Source organism: Histoplasma capsulatum, genomic scaffold (genome assembly GCF_000149585.1).
Source record: "Histoplasma capsulatum NAm1 scaffold_1 genomic scaffold, whole genome shotgun sequence".
NCBI classification, from domain to species: Eukaryota; Fungi; Ascomycota; class Eurotiomycetes; order Onygenales; family Ajellomycetaceae; genus Histoplasma; species Histoplasma mississippiense.
In genome coordinates this window covers 3,810,813-3,832,769 of record NW_001813982.1, presented here as the reverse complement: position 1 = coordinate 3,832,769, position 21,957 = coordinate 3,810,813, and the positions used below count along the sequence as shown (strand labels likewise).

Here is a 21,957-nt window from a genome sequence, read left to right as displayed (position 1 = left end):
AGAGATCAGGGTATCTTGCCAGACAAAGATGGGGTAGAGAAGAATCATAGATACGCAATAGATTATATAGTTAAGGTAATGTGATTTCATGATGCTGCTTCAATGCCCTGGAGAAGTAGGGTCACTCGAAGCGGCACCGGTAGTGCTGGAACCGCTTGCCGCGGCACCCTGAAGACCACCCGATGGACCTGTAAGATATTCTTGTGGGACCCTCGGAACGCGTGGCGAGCTGGTTGTATGGACAAACGCACGTTGCTGAGCTCTCAACAAGTCCCTCTGGCGTTCTTTCTCTCTGGAAGAGGATGTGCCGCCAGTCAAGCGACGCACGCTGCTGCGGATAACGGACTCGAGGGAAAAAGGGCCTTCATTGCCGTGGCGGGGAGATGTGGTTGAGTTGGACGCTGGTTGGCCGAGGACTAAACGATCGTCGGAGTCTGAGAGGGCTTCCTCCAGCTCGTCGTCGGATAGGAATGGGATTGCTGATGAACTTCCGAACATTGGCATCGATGACTGGCTGCTGGACGGATAGGCGTTTGCGGGGGATGTTACAGATCGTGTGTGCATTGAAGTCCGGGAAGGTGGCAGGCCGGGGTTCACACCTAAAGGAGACGAGTGCATCCCATTTGCCTCAGTGCGGCTGGTTGTTGGTCTAGATTCAGCAAGGCCGTTCTGGAAGGACGAAGATGAAGCTGTTCGAGCTAGGGACTTTCGTAGCAGGGGAGCGGTTTGCTGATCATAGAGATTGGCGCTGGCGTCGTGGAAATCGCTTACGAAACTGTGCAGTGTAGTGCCTGAAATCGAATTCAGGGGTCGCGGAATCGCCTCAGTTTCGTCGAAGAAGTCATCAAGGCTGTCCAGTTTCTGCAGCAGGTCTCCCATGTTTCCGTCATTCTGTGTGTCGAAAGATTTCATCGTGTCAGCTCGTAGACCCGGGGAATACAAATTGTTGTATTCCTCCACGTGGAACTCCATTTCAGGGGATGCAGGAGTTTGCTCTGATCCATCAGCTTCTGCACAAGTGTAGAAAACAGCATGAACATTGTTTCTCGTCAGGGCAGACTGGGCAGCGGGCACCGGGATAGACCAGCCAGTTCGTTCAGGTATTCCATACAGGCTTTGGATGCGTTCAAACTCCTTGCGGATGGCTCGAGATGAGCATGCGGAAGCCATACTCATTCTCAGGTGATGGCGTTCCATTGGGTTTCCGGAAACGGTCATTATGTGGTCCATCACTTCCAGGGCCTGGGGACACAAATCAGTGTGAAGTAGTCGAAGTAACGGGGATATGAGATCCGGTCCATAACATGCGACTTCAGGACGACGCATGTCGATTTCAGAAATAATGGTACACAGTATCTTCATAGTCATAATTCGAAACCATGCCGTCGTGTTCGTAAGTAACCCAATGAGAAAAATAAGCGTTTGCGCCTCCTGCTCAGGGAAGTAGTAGGACCGAATAGCTTCGACAGAGTCCACTAAAAAATCTTGACTGAGCTTATAATGGCCGCTTGAGAAGCCGAATAAGCAGTCAGAAAAGCGAGTATAGCCGTTGTTCTCAGAAATTGAAGCAAGCAGCCTCGCGCGCTCTACCACTTCTTTCGGCCGTTCTGGAAGATGAAACTGGTGAAGGAGGACCGGGAGGTTTGCCAATATTGCAAAGAGTAGTCGGTTGTTGTCACCCACCAGTTCGTCATTGGGGAGGGCAGTGAGCCGATGCAAAACGGACAGAGTCTTGTCTAGCGATTCACCAGATTTCAAGCCCTTGTATATCAGAACCTGTATTCCCTCAAAGTCACCTTCCCACTTGGGTGGCTTGCTCTCCCGGAGTTTCGTTAAAACGGCCGGATCACGCATATCCACCTTATCCAGATACTTTTCAAGCATGCCAACACTCTCCATGAACTCGCGCTCGTGAATCGTGTTAAGGCACGCACACGTTGTCCAGAAGAGTTGGGGGTAACGGAGCAAATCCTGCGGCGCAAGAGAATTGATGATAATTTTCAACGTGGTCAAGATTTCCATCGAGAAGGTTTGATAATCGGTTTCCTCGTCGGCAATGGTATTAGACAATCGCGCGAGCATATCCGCTAGCATTCTCGAGTCAAGGGATGTTGAGATGCATCTGAACACTTGAAAGGATCGACATGCAAGATGACGGACAGGACAGGACGTAGCCCAGTTCAACGCCTCCTTCGCCCATATATCGTTCACTGATTCGTAGGCAGTAGAGAAGAAATTCGCTACATCTTGAGTCACCCGATGCATAGACACAGGAACTCTGCTAGGGTCTTGGTCATCCTCGCCGCCATTATTGTCTTCATAGTCCCAAACGACAGCGGTGTCCCCCCGTCGGATACATTCAACAAAATCCTCAATAGATGTCCGCATGCCATCAGGGGAATCACCGATTTTCGAGGCGACAAGTTCGTGGATTAAATGGACAAGCATCTCTCGGGCCTGCTCTTGAACGGTGAGAGTGTAATGGTCCCAGAAAATAAGAGCAGTATGGAGAAGTTTGATAACATTGTCCAGTCCAAGTGTAACAGGCGAAACCATCAAGTCGACCAGGAAAATGAGAGAAACTTGACCAAGGGAAAATCCAGCCTGCAAGATCTGTTAGACGTCAAATATACCCAATGAAGATCTTTTTTAACAATAACCTACCTGCTTGTTACCAACAGGCAAAACAGTCCCAAGGTCGGCAACATAGGGCAAGCTTTTCAAATCGGATGGTGGAGGGAGTGGATCTCTCCGTTCTTGAACCATATTCTTAGGTACGATTTGCATCAGAAAAAACTCAATGACTTTAGAACCGGCCAAAGTCGTAGACAGGAATACTATGATCTGCTTCGCATAATCTACGAAATTTTGTTCCTTCCGCTCCAGACAGAGCTGGATGATGAAGTCGAGAACCAGCTGCACATTGCCCGCGTGAGGCCCGGTCGCAAGTGCTTGCCAGAGGGCTTGGACTTCGTTAGGAAGAACATTACCAGATTGAATTGTGATCTCGAAGAGATTGGCAAGGAGCATATATGACTTGGCTGTTGGTCCGCCATTCGGGTCCACTTGGAGCTCTATTGCCTGAATCCACGGAAGGATAGCTGCTACCATGTTCCGTTGAGTGTCAGGTTGGATTTTCTTGAAGTGCAGTGAAAACTCGGAAAATATGGTGAATGCTAGGTCAGCGTGTTGTTGCGCCAACCGTTTGGAAGTTTCAAATTGTGCTAGCTTGTAGACAGCGGTTGTCTTATCGGATATGCTAATGTCGAAGTCCTGAATCCTAGAGCTTTTCTGCTGCCGTTCCTCAAGGGTCCGTAACAAGCGTGCAGATTTCATTCGGATTTCTCGCTTCGCGTTTCCCAGGGCGAAAAGAACAGCCCCGAGGATTCTCCAGAATGCGAATGGATAATCAGTGTGCTCCATCAGAACCTGTGCAACGACATCGAAGTAGCTCTCTAATGCCTTCGGGCTTTCAGAGATATAGCACATTTCGATCGACTGTTCTAATAGGTACGGAAGGTCTTTATTATGGACGATCAAGTTCTTCAGAGCTCGTCGGCCAATGGCGTGCAGTTTGTCGCTCACGGTATTAAGAATAATATCAATCCAGGAAAGCATACGACGCATATCGAATTGGAGGGTAGCTTTGCTCTCCGTAGTTATTTTGATAGGCCCACCGCACAGAGAAGCCATAGCACTCAGCGCAGCCGTCCGCAGATTCCGCTTCTCGATTTCCAATGCTGCAGTACTTCGAGCCTCCCACGCTTCTCGTTGCCGCGCAATCATAAGCTTCCTCATATTTTCTTCCCGGGCAGCAAGTTGGGACTGGTTCGGAGAATAACCACACCAATCTTCCATGAGTGAAAATGCAGATTTCCTAGACTCGAACGGCATCCAGCGGGAGGGGTCTTTGGATTTATTGATACCCTCGAATAGCTCTTCCAATAGACCGCAATAATGAAATCTGAGCCTTTGGAACTCAAGGTCATTTTGCACCTCAACGTCACTGAGAAATATCCGCAAATCTTTCGTGTACGTTACGAGGTTATTCAGGATCCAGTCGTCATTGTACACCTCCGGCTCCTTCAAAAAGTGAGATGTTACCTTGTAGACGTTGGTGACTTCAGTTCGCAGCCTGTCAGTTCTCCTGTTTCGCCGGGGGCTACTGGGGGTCCTATTGTGCGTTCCAATTCGGACTCGGGCCTCTTCATTGCATGTAGTAACCGCATACTGCAACGATTCTAGCAGTGTTCGATATAGATTCTTGTTGATAGAACCAAGGGCGACAACAATGGCATTGCGAATCGAGTCAGGGCCAGCGGAGAGAAGAGGAATAACAGTGGCAAACAATGCTCTAGCAGAACCGATTTTATCCTGGGGATGCTGGCCCGCCTTCGAGGTTTTACGTGCATGCTGAGCATTGGCAAGTTGGCTTTGAGACTGTGCTCCGGCTGTGTTGATGGTAGTGCAGGCCATTATCAAGTACAGTTTCCACTGCTCAACCAAGATGTCAGGCGAATTGCTGCTACGGGGAACCGGTCGACCATGGGCAATATCAAGAGAGCCATACTGTCCCGGTTGAAAATTTTCAGCGAGAGCAGCGATGCTGTTGTGCATTTGAACTAATCTAGCACAGACAATTTCTCGCCCCAAGGTTACAGCAAATGGGCAAGTTCTAAAGCTGATCCGGATGAGATTCGGAAATACCTTGGACCACAAGGTAGAGTCATAGGAAACCTCGCTGCTGCAGATCTCTATGAGGGTGTTTTGTGGCCCATTTTGCTGTTTCCCTTTTTGAAGGCGGCTTCTTTCTGCAACAGTGAGCAGCTCATCCTTCAGATCTAGAACGTTATACGAGGCGTCTTCCAAAATCTGAATTATACGGGGCACATCCTTCCCAGTCTTGCCCAGGGCGCTGTCGAACTCAGTAACAAGCCGCAGAACAGTGATCGCAAACGCACGAACTCGTCTCGACTGCGAACACAAAAAGAACAGCCCGTGGGATTCGATCTCCTCTACATGGGCCATGACAGCTGACAAATCCAGCTGAAGCCCCCTGCTTCCACTTCCACCATTCTCTGACGGCTCCGAAGTTGCATCTCTGCTCTTTTGTCTAATTTCCCCAATCCAAATCTGTATTAACTCAACATACAATTTCAAGGTGGACTCGATGTGGCCCGGACCCAGCATCCCCTCGTCAGACATGGTCGAGTATCTTGCATCGAAATTGAATATAAATCGAGCGAACCCAATTGCAACATGTTGGGCATGGGACAGGCGAGCAATGGATTTGAGAGATTCGGCGGAAGAAGTGGCAATATTAGACTGTACATGAGCAGTTCCTGTGCACAGTAAATTTATCAAAGAATTGAAAGGTATGTGATCGCAAAGACATCGTGGGAGAGCTTGGACAGCAACATGTAATAAATCATAAAAGGCTTGTTTTTGATCAGGGCCGTTCGAATGATCATCCCTTCTTCCAAAGCTGAAGGCTTCCGTGATTGGGGTTTTGGGAGTGACGCCACCAAACTTCTCATCCAAAGCTGCCTGGCCACCAAAAGTGTTATCGCATAAGATGGTGATCTTGCCTAATATTTCACAGAAGCGGTAGTAAAATTTCCTGGAATTTTCACTCAGCTTCGCGGTATTTACAGGACGGAAAACGGTCTCATGTAGGACATTTTTGTTCGGGTTTAGATGGTCCAGTGGTACTCGCGGGTCGGCAAAGGGAAAAGATGTGGCAAAAGGTTGATCCATAACGGCAAAGTCTTGCGGAAACGGTGGTGGCTCTTGGCCCCCATGGTCCAAATCGGCCATTATTGCTAGAAAAGAGCGGATCCCAATAACCATCTTTTCCGGCTCCATTTGTTCGATTTTCAATTCTTTGCCGGACATGATGAGGTCCGAGTTAACCAGCGGAAAGATTACACCTCTGAAACACATATCAGGATGTTTATAGCCGACCATCCGAACCAGTTGCGTCAACGGCTCTGCCACCGCAGTCTCCGTGGTTAAATACGTTCTCCTACCGCCCGGGAGCGCAATTCGCGTGATTTCATCTATTTTTCGAAGAGGGTTGCTATGGGGATCAGGATAGCGAAAAAGGTAAGTCCAAAGCAATCGACAGATTGCCTGCAGGGCAGTCCCTCGCGAAGGCCTGTCTTTTAGCTTTTGTGGGAGACTGGTTATCACAGGCATCCACTGGGAATAGAACGCTTCTTTGGGAGATGCGCATAACAGCAGTATGTAAAGGGGAAATGCACTATTCCAATGACGAGGTTTCGGGAGGATTTGAGATAAGCGTGGAACGAGGAGATCAACAAGTTCCCTCCACTTGGGTGATGTAAGGTCACAGGAAAGATTCGCAGCAATTGGTAGGAGGAAGGATTCGAGGATTTGACAATATGCTTGTTTCAAGGACTGGCCGTGCGAATTGACGAATAATCTCGCCACGGATAGCAAAAAGTCACAAGACCTACTCCAAGCATCCTCTGGGGATGTCCTAATTTGTAGATGCCTCATCCCAAATACAAGTAGCTCTGCTTTCGTCTCCGCTTCCTTCGTCGTTGCTAATCTGAAATCATCCTTCTGAAATTGGCTCAGCTCCGCAAGGAATCTATTTGAAACGCTGTCAAAGTTAGATTCGCTCATAATGCCCAAAAGTTGGCCATAAATTCGCCAGTTTGCCATTCGAAGTGGCGATGCAGCAATTTGGTCCGGATCGACTGTTTTTAATTGTCCGAAAACAATGTCTTCTAACCTCTCTGCCATTTCAGTAGTGATGGCTTGCAGCGTGCTCTGGTTGAAAATTTCGATCAACACGCGGCAGACGAGGTATATGGAAACTGTAGCACGCCGTTCAGCAAGTACTACGTCTTCTTGGCGCGATACCGGAGAGAGGAGTGAGTTGTTCGGCATCGTGCTGGAATCTTGATTTTCAGGCCCCGGTTGCGTAGGTTCAGTATTGCGGCGCGAAAGAGCCGCCACAAATGGGGGAGCTTGCTTTGCCTATCGCATTGGGTTAGCCAGGTCGAGGGGAAGCCTGTAAATGTGATTAAAAAAAAACCATATCAGGAAAGCTTACATGGCTGGCAGCTTGTTTAGCCGCAGTCGCAGCTTCTCCCTTGGCCTTTCTCCAAACCATAATTGTATCTATCAAGGGTTTCGGTTTTTGTTTTGCAATGTGGCCCAGGGCTGAAATGAGTTGGTCAAAAATCGGATCCGCACCTGGGCCGCAAATATGCTCCACGGGCGTGTCAAATTCACCGATACTTAAAATGCATTGGTTTATTTTCTCATCCGCTTGACCAACGAACTGTGAAATGTATATATCAATAATTAGTGGTAATCGTTTAGATATCTGCTTCTCCTAAGGGAGAGGAACACAAACCGAGTTGAACAGATGGTGGAGGGCATATTCTCCAACAGTCCTCGCCTCTTGTGAATGCTTGGAAGAATGTGATGGATGATGAGAATGGTCTCGTCGTGATTTCCCACTTGTAGTTGCCTTACGCTGAGAAGATGGCTCACTTGCGATTTCAGCCTGGTGATTATCCTGGATAGTTGTGAGGGTCGCCGGCTGCATGTGGCCAGTGGCAGGGGTTCCGGCCCCAGTATATCCAGAAGAGTATTCTTGAGGATCTCGTTTTCCATTCAAAGGGGAATCAAGGGCGTGGGAAACCCCATATGCGGCAGTAGCAATTCCTTCCGGGCTTAGAGGGCCGGGATTAGCGGAAGAAGCTGCGAAACTTGCATTCCTCGAGTGCTGGATGCTTCCATGGACTATTGAGGCCTGGCGATGGTGTCCGTATGCCGAATTGGAAGGTCGTCTCTCGAGGCCTTCGCCATCTAGACTTGTAGCTGATCGTGTACCGACGGACTCGGGGCTTTTGGAGTGTGACTGCGTACGTAGCCGGGGTTGTGGTTGCGGTTGTAGGGGTTGAAGGGAACCGGGAGAAGAGTCGGTAGCTCTCCCGCGGGCAGCAGATGGGTCTCTAGTATGGGACTTCATCGCGGGAGGGTTTCTGGAAGCTAAACGGTCGGACGAGGAGTGGACATTCGGCTGGGAGGTGGTGAGAACGGGCTCATCTAGTCTGTAGGGCAGCGCATGGCCGCCAACGACTAGCCGCAGCGGGTGAGGACTGGCTGTACAAGGATTAGAGATAAGAGTCAGCCGTTGTTTGCACCTACGATCACTAGGAAAATTGTAATCCGTGGATGATGTCGGTTTTCATGGACGTTTGGACCAGTGGGTAAGAAAGTCGCCCATATGAACAACAGCAAGCGCTGGGATTGGCTTGGCAGGGACCCCTCAGAAATACTCACGGGTATGTTGTTGCATCTTCAACGGCCTCCTCTAGCAACGGTGAGAAGAGAGGGGAGCAAAGGAGTATCTATCTCCTCGCATCGTTGATTTCACAGCCCATTCCAAGACACACAGCACCTGCACAGCGCGTTGGGGTTGTTGAAGGAGGAGCAAGGAGAAGTTCAGATGTCCAGGCCTCCAGCGCGGGCTTGGACCGACTTGGCTTTTTTTCGGCTTCTTGTCTACTTCACGCTGGCACCAGGCGGCGGTGGGCCCGGGCTTGTTGCTGGCCAGGACAAACAAAGGGCCAATGCCTCCAGTCTACAATCAAACAATAAAGAGCTATAGCAAGGCTGATGCGGGTTCATGCACGCTGTTCTGATTCGAATAGGATTGAAGATCGAGAAACTCCGCTGGCTAGGTGCTAGGATTCCTGGCCGTTGATAGACTCGTCCAAGGGGGATGGATGGAACTCCGGTCCTTGCGTCACCTAGCCCCATCCCACCGTGATCGTGATGCAAATACGAAACAGAACCATCCACTCGACCCAGGCCCATTGATAGGATCCAGCAGTGTGGTGCATGCTCTTCTACCTGCCATTTCGAAATGCTACTGTGTACAACTTTTACAAAACCCCTCGAGGCTGCTGCGTTTAGCCCGGGTTTGGCCTAACGAACAAAATTCATCGAGTGGATCCGCTTCACCCCCATCTGAGACGTTGAAAGCGCCCGGAAACAGCGAATGGCCATCTCCACCAACCCTCTCTCTGCCGCTCGAAACAATCCCCTTGAGTTGCTGTCCATCCTTGGGGAACTCCGATCCACCCAAGGCCATTGAACGGTTGGAGCCTGTGTAACGCATAATTCAGTGCCTCATACTCAGTTCTCACGGACCATCGTGCCATGCTGCTATCAAACATACTTGGACTACTCCGTAGTGCTGTATACTTTTGACGACGGTGCGTGGGACAATTGTCATTGGCTGCCGACGTGGCCGCTTTCGGCTCCCTACCCTTGTTCGGGTTTAGTGTGCCTTGATTCTGCGCTAAACTAGAATGGGTCCTGCCGTCCCTGACCGCCTGCCCCCGCTGTTTCCCTCCAACTATATAAACACTTGCTGCGTCGCTCGACCACCGTTGACTCTCCTTGCTGCATTTTCTTCTCGCCTGGACCATCTGCTTGACTGCGTGATGGTGAAACGATATGGTATCTCCGGATCACATCACTGCACCCCCGCCCATCTGAAACCCTCGTTGTCGGCGGCTCCTCGCCCATCCCCACTGGTCTGGCTACAGGTTGAGCCGTCTGCCTTGGTTGCCCTGTTGTTACAATCCCATTGCTTGAGAGGCCTACAAATGCTCTGTTCTCCTCAAAATTTTGCTATGTCTCTAGATGTTGTCTATATGTGCTTTGGTGACACTTTCCATGCTGAATATGACTTGACTGACGGACTTGATCAATCTTGTGATGTCATTGAATACCTGATAGGTTATGATATGGCACTCTCTGAGCTGGCTTTTGTATTGGGTGCTGATTGCCATGTGCACTGTCTTCTGGACATGCATTATTATTCTGAGATAGTGATCTGCTAATGCCTCACTCTCTCACTTCTCCACAGAAACTACTGACCCTTCCACTGCATTGGGTGGGCTCTTGCTACTGGATTTATGATGTGGACTGACCTTACAGGATGATTCTTCTATTGCCAAGCAGCACCCTGTCAGGGTCCCGCCCTTTGCGATGGCACTCTGTCGGCGAGGCGCGGTATGGGGGACGGGTGAATCCACCAGCAGGCTGTGTGAACACATGACTAGTTGAAATTGCTTTGTCCAATTGAAAAAATACTGCCTGAAATGGTATCTGTTTGTGTGATCTGTCTTAGTGTTCTCTTTTGTTGGTGATGCCTCTTGACCCTTTTGAGGTGACTAGAAAGTGACCAGTCAGAAAGTGGTCAAGTATAAAGAGATCGCTTGGGCTATAATTGACATCAGCAGTACTGACTCTTCAGACCTAACCTTGTGTTTGATTGCTTCTGAAAACTTCTCACTATGATTGTGATCAATCTGGATGATGTCTGTGATTGCCCGCCTGCTTCTAAACATCATTACAAACTTCTGAGAGTACTTGACTTTGTCATGCATTGCTCTTCACTGTCAGCTCCAGACACATTTCTGCAGACTTATCAGGTCCTTCCATGTCTTATGCTGTCTATTTTTCTGTCCTCTGTACATTCTCCTGGTCTGCAAGATCATGCACAAAATCTGCAATTCTTGACCTTGGGTTCAACCGGTAAATGCAATATTTACTGTCATTCAATACTGGCCTTCCCAGGCAGTCAATCATTGAGGGCCCAAACGGGTTTGACAAAGGATTATTGAATTCCGCCACGGTAATAAATGACAGCTCAGTTATGTCAGATATGTACTTGATGGACAGAGTCGCAAAATGGCTCTGACACTCTGTTGATGGTAATAGAGGGCAGGAATCACATGGCCGCCCTTGTAATGATGGCTTGTACTTGAGTCCATACCCCGGTTTCCTCTCTCCTCATGGAAAAAAAAAAGGTGAAGAAGAAGGGGATATTTGCTAACTTTGCTTCTTAGAACTAGACTTTCAAGACGATGTCTCTAATCAGCCCAGTTTACACCTCATCTTTGAGGATTTGACTGTTGTGGGAAGATATTGGCAATTCATCACAGGCTGCTGGGTTCTATTTGTTGGTGGGATTCTCTGAAGCTATGCTCAGATTTCTGCCCCTGGCTCAAAGTATTGTCAGACAAACTGAAAATATTTTGTGGGTAAAGAATCCTTGAATGAGGCTAATCAATAGAGTCACTCATCTATTGGAATGCAGACCAGGCTACGGTGGATGTCATGGTGGTGCAAGTCTCCACTTGTGATAAGATAGAGAACTGCATGATAGTTGATGAAAAAAGTTCACTGTCTACAAACTGAAACAATCGCATATGTTAAGCAAATTCACCATTCTTGTCACCTCAACTCTCCTCGCGGAGCCGCTAATGATAGTCTTCAGCTGTCAGCTTCTTGCTGTCAGAGGGGAAGTGTGATACTGAAAATCCAAGCAGTAACCAGCCTTTCACTGCAAACCAACATACGCGGAGGAAGCCACGGGCCATACAGCCGCACCCGGCAACCATAAGGTACTAGAGCTCAATAATGATAGCAGCCAAGGTAACGCCCTGACAGTTCGGTGCAAATAAAGCATTTTCGCCTGCCTCTGTTTCGCCTGCCTTGCAGCAATGTGATGGGCTTGCATCCAGACCATGCAGAAGAAGACTCGTCAAGAGCGCTGCCATGTTGGCAAACTATTATTCCAAGTTTTGATGTTGTACACCACCCTTATCTGATTCCCGAGTAGCTCTTCGTAGGACGCGCGTCTCTGCGGGGTGGACTCGAGAAGGTCAGATATAGGTGGAGGGCTGGCATGCGAATGTGTTCTGCGACCTATTGAGCTCATTGTACGCTTCAAATGCGAAATAATTTTCTGTTCCTTTACTGACCTGAGTCTTCAATTAATCCAATTCGACGTGTTTCGCAGTGCTTCTCGGCACTTCTCCTCCGTACACTACACCAGAAGTGCTCATACCACACGGTATTTTCATCGGGTCACAACGGGTTTCATTATCCATGACATGAAAGGAAATCTGATTACTAGGAAGGTGCCTGTTGTTATTAGCAATCTAGGAGAAACTTATGTTTTGGTTGATCTAGGGGTTGGAAGTGCACTCCACGCTGCCAGCTCTGTTACATCAGCTTCTGCAGCTAAGTTAATGCTGAAGATAGATGTAAACTTACTTTTTTCCATGATTCACAACACTTTGGGTTTGGTAAGTTATCAGTGAGTGAGTGAGTGGTTGTATAATCAGTGCTAATAACTAGTTTGTTTTTAATGCTAGAATCATCAAGTTATCCCCGTCTCTATATCCCAAGTCAGATCCCTCGTCAAACAGAGCCAAGTACAAGCCCAGCAACTTTATTCTTGAGTGGGAAGATTCATGAGATAGTTCTAGATGGAACTTTTGATGGTACGATCCAGTCATCAAATCCTTTCTGTCTTATGGATACCGATTGATAATATCTGTAGCAAATTTTGCTGAGAACGCGAGCACTACTGGACGGAACCTGGACAGTGTACTCAGCCGGCTGAAGGATATGTGATGTAAAGATTGTCTTCCTTGCAAGCCATATCGAGAATCTTTTGATATAAGCCTGTGGAGACGGGTTGGTTGGTTGGTCATTTACAACAAGAGCTCAGGGGAAGAGTTATTGATGTCATTGAGAGTACCCTCATTGATACTTGAAGTTTCACAACCGAAGGTGCTAGTTTCTAGATTTAAATAAGCACTGGATCAACAAACATCATGAGAGCCTCCTTCCCTTTCCTCCAAAACAATAGTTTCTCGTCAATGACCACTTGTACGAAGTGAGTGACTAGACACGGACATTGTGACGTACATTTGAGATGAAAGTCAATGATTGATAATGATTCTACGACTCCAATTCGAAGGTTGGTGGTAAGCTCGAGGCAGAGCACAGGATGGCAAAAACCGGGCGGTTCAGAAGCCAAGATAACAGTACACCAAACTTAAATGTCTCCCAAACCCTCTTCACTCTCCTGCATTCGTTCTAATTCAGATGGCAAAACAGTAGCGACTAGAAAAGACAGTGTCTATTCCTTCATTGGCCTTCTCTGCCTCCTATTTACGTATCTTCGGCCATAATGGCAGTTAAGTATTAAGATCAAATGGCCAGATTGATCTTAAGACCTTTTCGTCTTTTACTGGCCCGTCATAGTCTGAGTCGTCATTCGTCAATACAGCATTCAACACACTGTCAAAATCTTCCCGGTGGCCTGATTTAGTTTCTTCCCAATCCTCTAGAGGAACCCATCCATCGGATGCGGTGTTGAGAAGGCTAGACAGATCGCGTTTCAAATTCTGGGCTGCTACAAAAAGCCTGTACTCTCTCTCGTGATCCGGTAGTTCTTTTTGTGTAGGTAGAGGGTATGGGCTGGAACCTGCAAGTCCTAACTCCTTCCAACTTCGGGAAGTTTCAATTAGCTCGTGGGTAAGAGCCACGGCGCCGTCCTTCCATGTCCTGTAGCTGTAGTGAAACGGTCGAAAAGTATTTTCATCCATCAGCCTGGGGCCAGAAAGTTTTGGCGTGAGAACCTGGGAGCAAACTGCAAATGTTTTGGCGCATAGGCTTCCAGGCTCGGCAAAATCTGGTACTTCATCCGCATACCAGAAAGCCGGCTCGATGCTGGTCGATTGCCAATCAATAATACCGGTCACAATAGAAGGGTCATCTTCCGACACAAATATGTTCCGTTTATGTAGATCAGGGGTGGGAACAGAGCATTGGAGTAGCACCAGACTGGACTTGAGAATCTGTAGACATTCTCTTCAGGACGGTGCGGGTGTATTTCAAGAGGTTGACGTGCAACTCAGTAGATCCATGAAAACTGGGGTCGCTTCTCAAGCTCAGTATTCGATTGGGTGGGATCCTTGAGAGACCAGCATCAATGAGGACCGTCACAATAGTGGTCAAGATTTAGTCCCCTAGGTTGACTTGTAAGCGGACTGATCAAAGTTGTCCAGAGCCTTAAGACTTACATGGGGCCATTATTAGGTTTTTGTTATGATAATATTTCAGCTCATTAACATTGCAATCCCAATACCGAGATCCGTAGTGAGGTCCGATACAAAACATCTCGTCCAGAGGAGTTTTGTGACCAGAATCCAGTGGACTATCGACAAAAAAAGAAGGCTCCTGAAAGCGGGAAATTCTAAATATGTCAACCACTTCTTTAGCCTTCCAGTAAATCGCATCTATGCATCTGACTTGTTGATCAGCCGCCATATCTGACCATTTGTTTGTGTAACTGAACACCAGCGGCATGTTCCATGATAATATATTCGCTACCAATGGAATTTGTAGAATCATTGCTCCAGTCGAGGATTGGCGGTATAGGGATACTGGTCTTTGCTTGCACTATGAACGAGTTGGTTATCAATTTTGATGCGTTGCGATACTTGATCGTGGCAACTTCAGAGGTCGTGGCTAATTTCGACGGGCCCGCCAGAGTGAATGGAAGCCTAGCCACGACCCGTTTGGCATTACTCAGGGTGAAAATAAAGACCCTGTTGAAGCCTCCTTCCGTCTTCTGGTAGCTTGTGATCGACTCAGCTCCAGGACATAGCTCAAGAACCCTCGGGCAAAGGGCGCTGAAATTGAATTTGATGTAGCGCGAGTCCCTCTCCAGCTTATCGTGACGAAGCCACCGGCCGCCGGTGTAGGTATGCGGATCAAAACCTTCATCTTTGTCTTTGTAAATGATTTAATTGATAAATGTTGTAGGAAACGAAGACTGACAGGGAGCCAACTTGGGCGTCATTGCATGGCCTGTGGAGTGAGGTGCACAATGACGAGACGATTTGGATGCAAGATGGGTCCAAAGAAAATGGCGAGTCAAATAACAAGCGGCCGACGGCTGACGTATCATTGTAAAACCCCTCAGCATGTCCACTTGGTGAAGGAGATACGAGTAATGTTGCAGGAGGGGAAGTCAACAGCAGTTTTTGGTATAGCGTAGTTATAGTGGAGGTTGGTGTTCTCAATTTCATGTTCAGAAATCTCCTGGATAACTACTAGATATAACTATATGAACTTATCTTTTACAAAGTTCGAATCCATAATTTCAGATTTTTCTAGTCGATGTGATCTATGCTATTACTAAAAACGAATCTCCCAATCAGCCGGAACTGGCTATAATTTCATAGCCCTGAAATCTAACATCGCTTTCCAGTAACTAACTACCACTCCTAGACTGAGATCGAAATTGGGTTAGCAGGCTCTACCAGTTAAATGGGCCGCGAGCCCATTGCCGTATGTCGAACACAACTTACCGTTTGCAACCGAATTTATGAGATTTAGAAGCCTATTATCTAGTTATTTTAAACGATCGAGTCCGAGTTTTGGGAAGAACATTAGAGCGTGCATAGATGAGAAGTTGATGATAGGAGTGTTTATGGGTCAAATATACCGGCTAATCGACGGGAGTTTGCGTACAAGCATCGTTCCTGTCTTCGGTTATAGACGACGAGGTGAAGTGGCCCATGGCTTCCACTTCTCACCAGCAACCGCGGTGTTGGCACCATGGAGCGCTCGTACAAACATAAAAAGGTAGCAGAGTCTTCTCCATTAAAGGAGATGAGGTATTGCCGCTTATTCGACCAGGTATAAAAGCCCGAGAATTGAAGCCGCAGTAGGAAAGACGGATCCAAAACTGAGATCCTCCACACGGAACCACGACCCAACTTGCCTGAAGGGTAAAAATGTAAACCCAGTCGATCATAAGAATACTAAATGAAGCTCCACCTCATTTCCGCCGTCCTCGCCCTCCTAGCTACCGCAGCAATAACCTTAGCCATACCGGTTCCCTCTTCCGCAGTGAACGAAGCGGTCTCCACCGTCGAAGATCGTAGAGGACAGAGAGAAAAACGAATGTCGGGATAATCCGCCTCCAGTAAAAGTTTCAAATAGCATTTGAAGAAGTGGGGTAAAGTAGGCAAGCAGTTATTACCATGGGCACTATGATGGAGGAACAGTCATGTGTTATTTTCTCCAGCAGTTTGCACAGGTATCCAACGTGTCAGCATTCGCCGTGATTGTAGGGCATGGAAAGTTCCGCATCTGGACATTCCAGGTGTGCCCGCAGCTTCCCTTGAACCGTGTCTTGTACATGTTGAAAGTAAGCTGGGCGTTGGAGGTTATTGTCGATGTAGAAATTCAAAGGGTCAAGGGCGTTGGCGGGTATCTCTTCACGCGTATCCGACAACACCATAAACATAGGGAAGACGGACATACCTACGTCAAGGTAATCGAGCCTCTGGCAGATACCAAGAAAGAACTGGGCGGTAGGGAAGTAGGTGCGCGGGGAAACCGATACATCTATTTCCGCGATATCAAAGTCGACGAGTTTCAACCTACCCTGTCCATTTACCATGATATTACCCATCCTAATATCGCAGTGGTATATATGGGCAGTTTGATGGAGGTATTCGACTGTCTCCTGAATAAAGTCCGGTAACATCTCCTTCAGCCGTTCCGTCGTAGGACCAAGAGGAGAGCGAAGTTCGTAGAGTAGGTCCATTCCGTACCCAGCGAAACGACCCTCGACGGTCACGATGCTCACCAAGCGGACAATATTATCACTGTTTACTAGCCTAGAAAGAAACGTAGCATCACGATGTACGCGTTTGGTCTTCCAGGCAGCCAGCTTGAACACAGTCTCCGGATGATCAGTACCGTGGCCGAATTCGATAGGCAAACAGTCGCTCCATGGCCCATGCCGCATGGCGTGGTAGTCAGCTCGCGGGACATTGGGAAAATCGCTGTCCTTGATGAGGATTGTATTAATTTTCGTGTACCTCTTTTCATACGTAACTCTCTCGCCCTCCACTCTCGTGGTATCCTCAAGCAAGGGTATAGAGCTAAAATCAATGGACAGAGCCCCATTAACGATTATCTGCTTCCCGCAAACACTTGGTGGATGCTGTCATGTCTTTTTTGGCAAACACGCCCGGGACAGTGGCGCTGATACAATTATAAATCTGGCGAGCAACAGCAGGCTGGGAAAAGAAGAGTATATATAGATGAGTATCGAGAGAAGGCGAACTGATTGTATGGTCGACATTTGGTGGCTTTTTCCAAACACAAACCCACAAAATTCGCTGCAATATTTCGCAGGTTGAGAACAGCCTCAGGGCCCTTACTAACCCTGGCCTAGCCGAGGCACGGATCGCGGCCCAAACAACGGGTTCGCAGAAAGTTACTCCCGGTTTCGCAGGAGTCAACAACAACTCCTCCGCATCACCCAACTGCAGCACACTATCGACCTCTCCATTCGTTGATCGCGCAGCAGTAGGCGGTGGAAATAAAGAATCCCGCTCGTCTTGTCCTTGGCCATCGCCGTTTATTTCCTTTGTTCCCTCACCGGATCTCCCGGTCACGGTGCGGAGGACATTCCGGCGATTTCAGTGTCGCCTGAGATCCGTTTTTGAATCAGACTTAGTTGATTAATTTTATTTTACTAACTAACTTCTCCGTAGTGCGTTACTATTTTATTTGTACCATTTTCACACCTATTTTCAGAATACCTTTTCCCCTTTCTTACCTTATGGGAGATGCATCGAACTGACAATTGTTTATTTTTCGTTGCTCAGGAACCGAATTTGCCTTTTCTCTGCCGCCTACCCGGTCTCCTTTCCGCTTCGCTTCCCCCGCCCCTTTCTTTCTTGCTTCTCTTCTCTCTGTCTTCTTCTTGACATCGTCTGGTGTCCAACTTCCTCACCATGGCCTCAGTCGATACTTTGGACATGGTGGTCTTGATGGCCATCCTCGTTGGTACCGTCGCTTATTTCACAAAGGGCTCATTATGGGGTTTTACCAAGGACCCTTATGCAACGAACTTTGCGGCCGCAAATGGTTCGAAAGCTGGAGCGTCAAGAGATATCATCGAGAAACTAAACGAAACCGGCAAGAACTGTGTGATTTTCTTCGGCTCCCAGACCGGCACCGCAGAGGACTACGCCTCTCGGCTGGCCAAGGAGGGATCCCAGCGATTCGGCCTCAAGACAATGGTTGCTGATTTGGAAGATTACGACTATGAGAATCTGGATAAGTTCCCCGAAGCCAAGGTCATGTTTTTCGTTTTGGCCACCTACGGCGAAGGCGAGCCTACGGATAACGCTGTGGATTTCTACCAATTCCTTACGGGAGAAGATGTCGCATTTGAGGGTGGCGGAGGACCAGATGACAGTCCTCTTTCTTCCACCAGATATGTCGCATTTGGCTTAGGAAATAATACTTATGAACACTTCAACTCGATGGTAAGAAATGTCGATGCCACTATGCGGAAACTCGGGGCCAAACGAATCGGAGAAGCTGGCGAAGGTGATGACGGTGCGGGCACGATGGAAGAAGATTATCTGGCCTGGAAAGAACCAATGTGGAAGGCTCTATCAGAGGAAATGAACTTGGAAGAACGAGAGGCCGTTTACGAACCAGTGTTTTCCGTTATTGAAGAGCCAGAAACGTCTCCCGAGGCCGACCATGTCTACCTCGGAGAACCGAACCAGAACCACCTCGAAGGCCAGCAGAAAGGACCATACCACGCACACAACCCGTTCATTGCTCCCATCGTCGAGTCTCGGGAGCTCTTTACCGTCAAGGACCGCAACTGCCTACATATGGAAATTAATATTGAGGGAAGCAAACTGTCTTACCAAACCGGCGACCATATTGCCATCTGGCCCACTAATGCCGGAGCAGAGGTAGACCGGTTCGCAACCGTTTTTGGAATTACAGATAAGCGCAATATGGTTATCAAGATCAAGCCTCTGGACGTCACTGCTAAGGTTCCTTTCCCTACCCCAACAACGTATGACGCCGTCATAAGGTATCACATGGAAATCTGCGGTCCCGTATCTCGTCAATTCGTCGCTTCTCTCGCAGCCTTCGCCCCAGACGAATCCTCGCGCAACGAGTTGAAACGATTAGGAAGCGACAAGGACTACTTCCAAGAGAAGATTGCCAGCCAGTATATGAACATTGCTCAAGCCCTGCAAAGCGTCACCTCGTTACCGTTCTCAGACGTCCCGTTCTCCCTGCTCATCGAAGGTATCCCTAAAATCCAACCGCGATACTACTCCATCTCGTCTTCCTCCCTGTTACAAAAGAACAAGATAAGCGTCACCGCCATCGTGGAGTCCCTCCGTATCCCAGGCGCGACGCACAATCTCAAAGGTGTCACGACAAACTATCTCTTGGCCCTGAAGCAGAAGCAACATGGTGACCCCAACCCGGACCCGCACGGCTTAACGTACGCCATCAATGGGCCCCGAAACAAATATGACGGCATCCATGTCCCCGTCCATGTGCGCCACTCCAACTTCAAGCTCCCGTCAGATCCGGCCAAACCGGTCATCATGGTTGGGCCTGGTACCGGTGTCGCGCCATTCCGCGGGTTTATTCAGGAGCGTGCCGCACAGCTTGAGAGGGGGGATACCGTCGGCCCAACTATTCTGTTCTACGGCTGCAGAAAGCGCGAGGAGGATTTCTTGTATAAAGACGAGTGGGAGGTATGTACAAAAATCATTTAATCCAAACCCATTAAACCTTTCATCGCGACCCTCCCGGTCCAATCTCCCAATCAAAAAAGATTTGCAAAGATTGCCATACTGACCACTACAACCATCTACAAAACAAATAGGAATTATCGTCAAAACTTGGCTCTTCCCTCCAAATCATCACCGCCTTCTCCCGTGAGACCTCCACAAAGGTCTACGTCCAACACAAGCTGCGCGAACATGCCAAGCTTGTCAACGACCTCCTCCTCCAAAAGGCTAATTTCTACGTCTGCGGTGATGCTGCCAACATGGCGCGTGAGGTAAATGTGGTCCTTGGTCAGATCATTGCGGAGCAGCGCGGGCTGGCGCCGGAGAAGGGCGAGGAGCTTGTGAAGCATATGCGGAACAATGGGTCATATCAGGAGGATGTTTGGTCATGAGTTCGGAGTGAGGGGCGGAGTGAGGGGTTTAGGGATTTCGTGGCTTCTTTGGTTTTCCTTTGTAGTGTGGGTTGAAGTGGAAAAGCACCCTGATGACATGCGCATGGTATAGCATGGTATGGTATGCATGGATACATTTGGGGTAATCTTTTTCCTCAATCTTTTCTTTTCTTTACTTTGCTTTTTTGTCTTGTTTATGCTTTTATTATACAAGGTTAGTTCTTGTTGTCTCCCTTGTTCTGATCATAGATTGCAATCCTTTTTGCGTTTTTCTTTTTTCTTTTTTTCTTCTACGTCTACCAGCTCTCTGCTCAATCCGCGCTTTCCAATTTCTGGATATATATAATTATTTATGTCTACCCTGTACAAGTAGGGGGTTTCATAGAATTTATCTTCTAAACTTGTCTCTCCGTTTATTACCGAATTTTTTTTTTTTTTTTTTAAAACTTCATTTGCTTCTTTTACTCTATATATCCATAACCTTTATCGATTGTTGCTGTGTCTTTCGTTTTCATAATAACTAATTAAAGGAGTATCCTTCACTATATAACAGTTGCATGTACTCTGAGGTAGGTGAGACCAGCATTGTATGATCACATGACATCTGATGCAAGAAAATATTTGCCGAAGTAATTTCCATCAAATATGCAATTGCTTTGGGCCCGCAAAATTTTCACCACGCATGTTGAGGAAACTTGCAGTGAATCGGTTTGGTTTCTCGGATTGCTCGGGAAAGTACTCCGTACGGAGCCCCTCCATCTGCAGATCCCGCACTTCCTTAGGCATTACTCTGTACAATTTTTTTTCTCTTTTTTTTTTTTTGTCTCCCTAGCTACACAGTTAGTCCGCCGTGGCTGGCTTGGCTGGTGCCTGTTCAGAATATTATCTTCCTCCGTCTTCTCCGGTGTGGGTTGGAACAGGGTGTGGCTGGCAGTACGGGGTTACCGGGAACGCTGTGAGCGTTGATTCTTCTGTTGCAATATTATTGATAGACAGGTTGAGGATCTGGAGATGGGAGAGTCGGCGTCTGGTTGTGACTGGTTAACCTTTTTACTGAGAAAAGGGGCTGCCAACCCTACCTCAAACCCGGCAATGGTATATTAACGACGTTAAAGAGCAGGATTATCTATCTAACAAAACTTCGAGGACAGAACTGGTGGTAGAGAGGTGACCTCCGCGCAGCCCTCTTGCTTCCTAAATATGCGGAGAGAGTTTTATACCCAATTCGACCTGAAAGGAGGTTTTGTCCCTTTCGAACCTACTCTATCTAGCTATCTCTGTTTTTTCTTTCTTGTCTGCCAAATAATAACCATATTTGGTGCTTTGGCTGCTAAAGCTATGGTTATCTGGTTTTTGAGGCTAGTTTCTTTTTTGGCCACGGGAGTGATTCTCATGCTCCAGTTATAATGTTTTGCCTGACATGGTTGAGCTATGTAGGTTTCGATCTTGTTTCTTTCTTTCTTTTTCTCTTTTTTGATTTTAAAGAGGTTTTGAGGGAGAAACCTCTCTGGTTATGTATTTCCTGGCTGCCGAAGCAAGAGTATCTCTATCTCTCTCCATTAGACGAGATGAAGAAGGGTGGGTATCCTTTCCTTCTCTCTCCATCGGGAACCAAAGACGCTGTGTCATATATACAAAAAGCGGCACTACCGTTGATATTAGGCAATTTCAGTCTATGACACGCACGTTAGCAGCTTCTTAAATACAAACAGCCAGCTGTGAGGGAGAAGTAAACCAAACCATCTGGAAGAACTACCATAATAGCCCCGCTTGCTCTTCCTTCGATTTCTCAATTCTCTAGTTTCCAAGTGCAGGAGACTCACTGCTGCCTCTTCCTGACGGTGAATGAAAACGGAATATCGTAAGGCGCAGTGTGTTGTTCTCGCCGCAGTGACTGGTGGCGGTTTCTGTGTTGTTGCTGAAATTGCAGGCGTGCCTTCTCCGGGCCAACATCCGGGCCTCTCTCTCACTGTCTCTCCAAACTCTCATCTCATCTCATCTCATCTCATCTCATCTCCACTCTTCTCCACTCTTCTCTCCCACTCATCTCCTTCATATCA

At 47.9% G+C, this 21,957-nt stretch overlaps 4 protein-coding genes across 4 annotated transcripts; 2 read left to right on the top strand and 2 right to left on the bottom strand.

Moving 5' to 3' along the window:
• Positions 1-99: 99 nt before the first annotated feature.
• Positions 100-9,479, bottom strand: HCAG_01091 (conserved hypothetical protein; the record flags this gene model as incomplete). The annotated part of the gene is made up of 10 exons (XM_001543995.1): positions 100-2,604; positions 2,665-5,113; positions 5,153-6,059; positions 6,480-7,008; positions 7,085-7,315; positions 7,391-8,145; positions 8,326-8,356; positions 8,444-8,619; positions 8,983-9,153; positions 9,227-9,479. The coding sequence occupies 10 exons, from the start codon at positions 9,477-9,479 to the stop codon at positions 100-102; spliced, it is 8,007 nt and encodes a 2,668-aa protein (XP_001544045.1).
• Positions 9,480-13,052: 3,573 nt separating this feature from the next.
• On the bottom strand, positions 13,053-14,722 carry HCAG_01090 (predicted protein; the record flags this gene model as incomplete). Its single annotated transcript, XM_001543994.1, has 4 exons — positions 13,053-13,428; positions 13,570-13,715; positions 14,195-14,652; positions 14,701-14,722. 4 exons carry the CDS (start codon positions 14,720-14,722, stop codon positions 13,053-13,055), a joined length of 1,002 nt encoding a protein of 333 aa, XP_001544044.1.
• A 761-nt stretch (positions 14,723-15,483) lies between these two features.
• On the top strand, positions 15,484-17,390 carry HCAG_01089 (predicted protein; the record flags this gene model as incomplete). The annotated part of the gene is made up of 5 exons (XM_001543993.1): positions 15,484-15,564; positions 15,896-16,360; positions 16,553-16,812; positions 17,117-17,146; positions 17,270-17,390. 5 exons carry the CDS (start codon positions 15,484-15,486, stop codon positions 17,388-17,390), a joined length of 957 nt encoding a protein of 318 aa, XP_001544043.1.
• Positions 17,391-17,681: 291 nt separating this feature from the next.
• HCAG_01088 (NADPH--cytochrome P450 reductase) lies at positions 17,682-19,897 on the top strand (the record flags this gene model as incomplete). The annotated part of the gene is made up of 2 exons (XM_001543992.1): positions 17,682-19,469; positions 19,601-19,897. 2 exons carry the CDS (start codon positions 17,682-17,684, stop codon positions 19,895-19,897), a joined length of 2,085 nt encoding a protein of 694 aa, XP_001544042.1.
• Between the last annotated feature and the right edge of the window lie 2,060 nt (positions 19,898-21,957).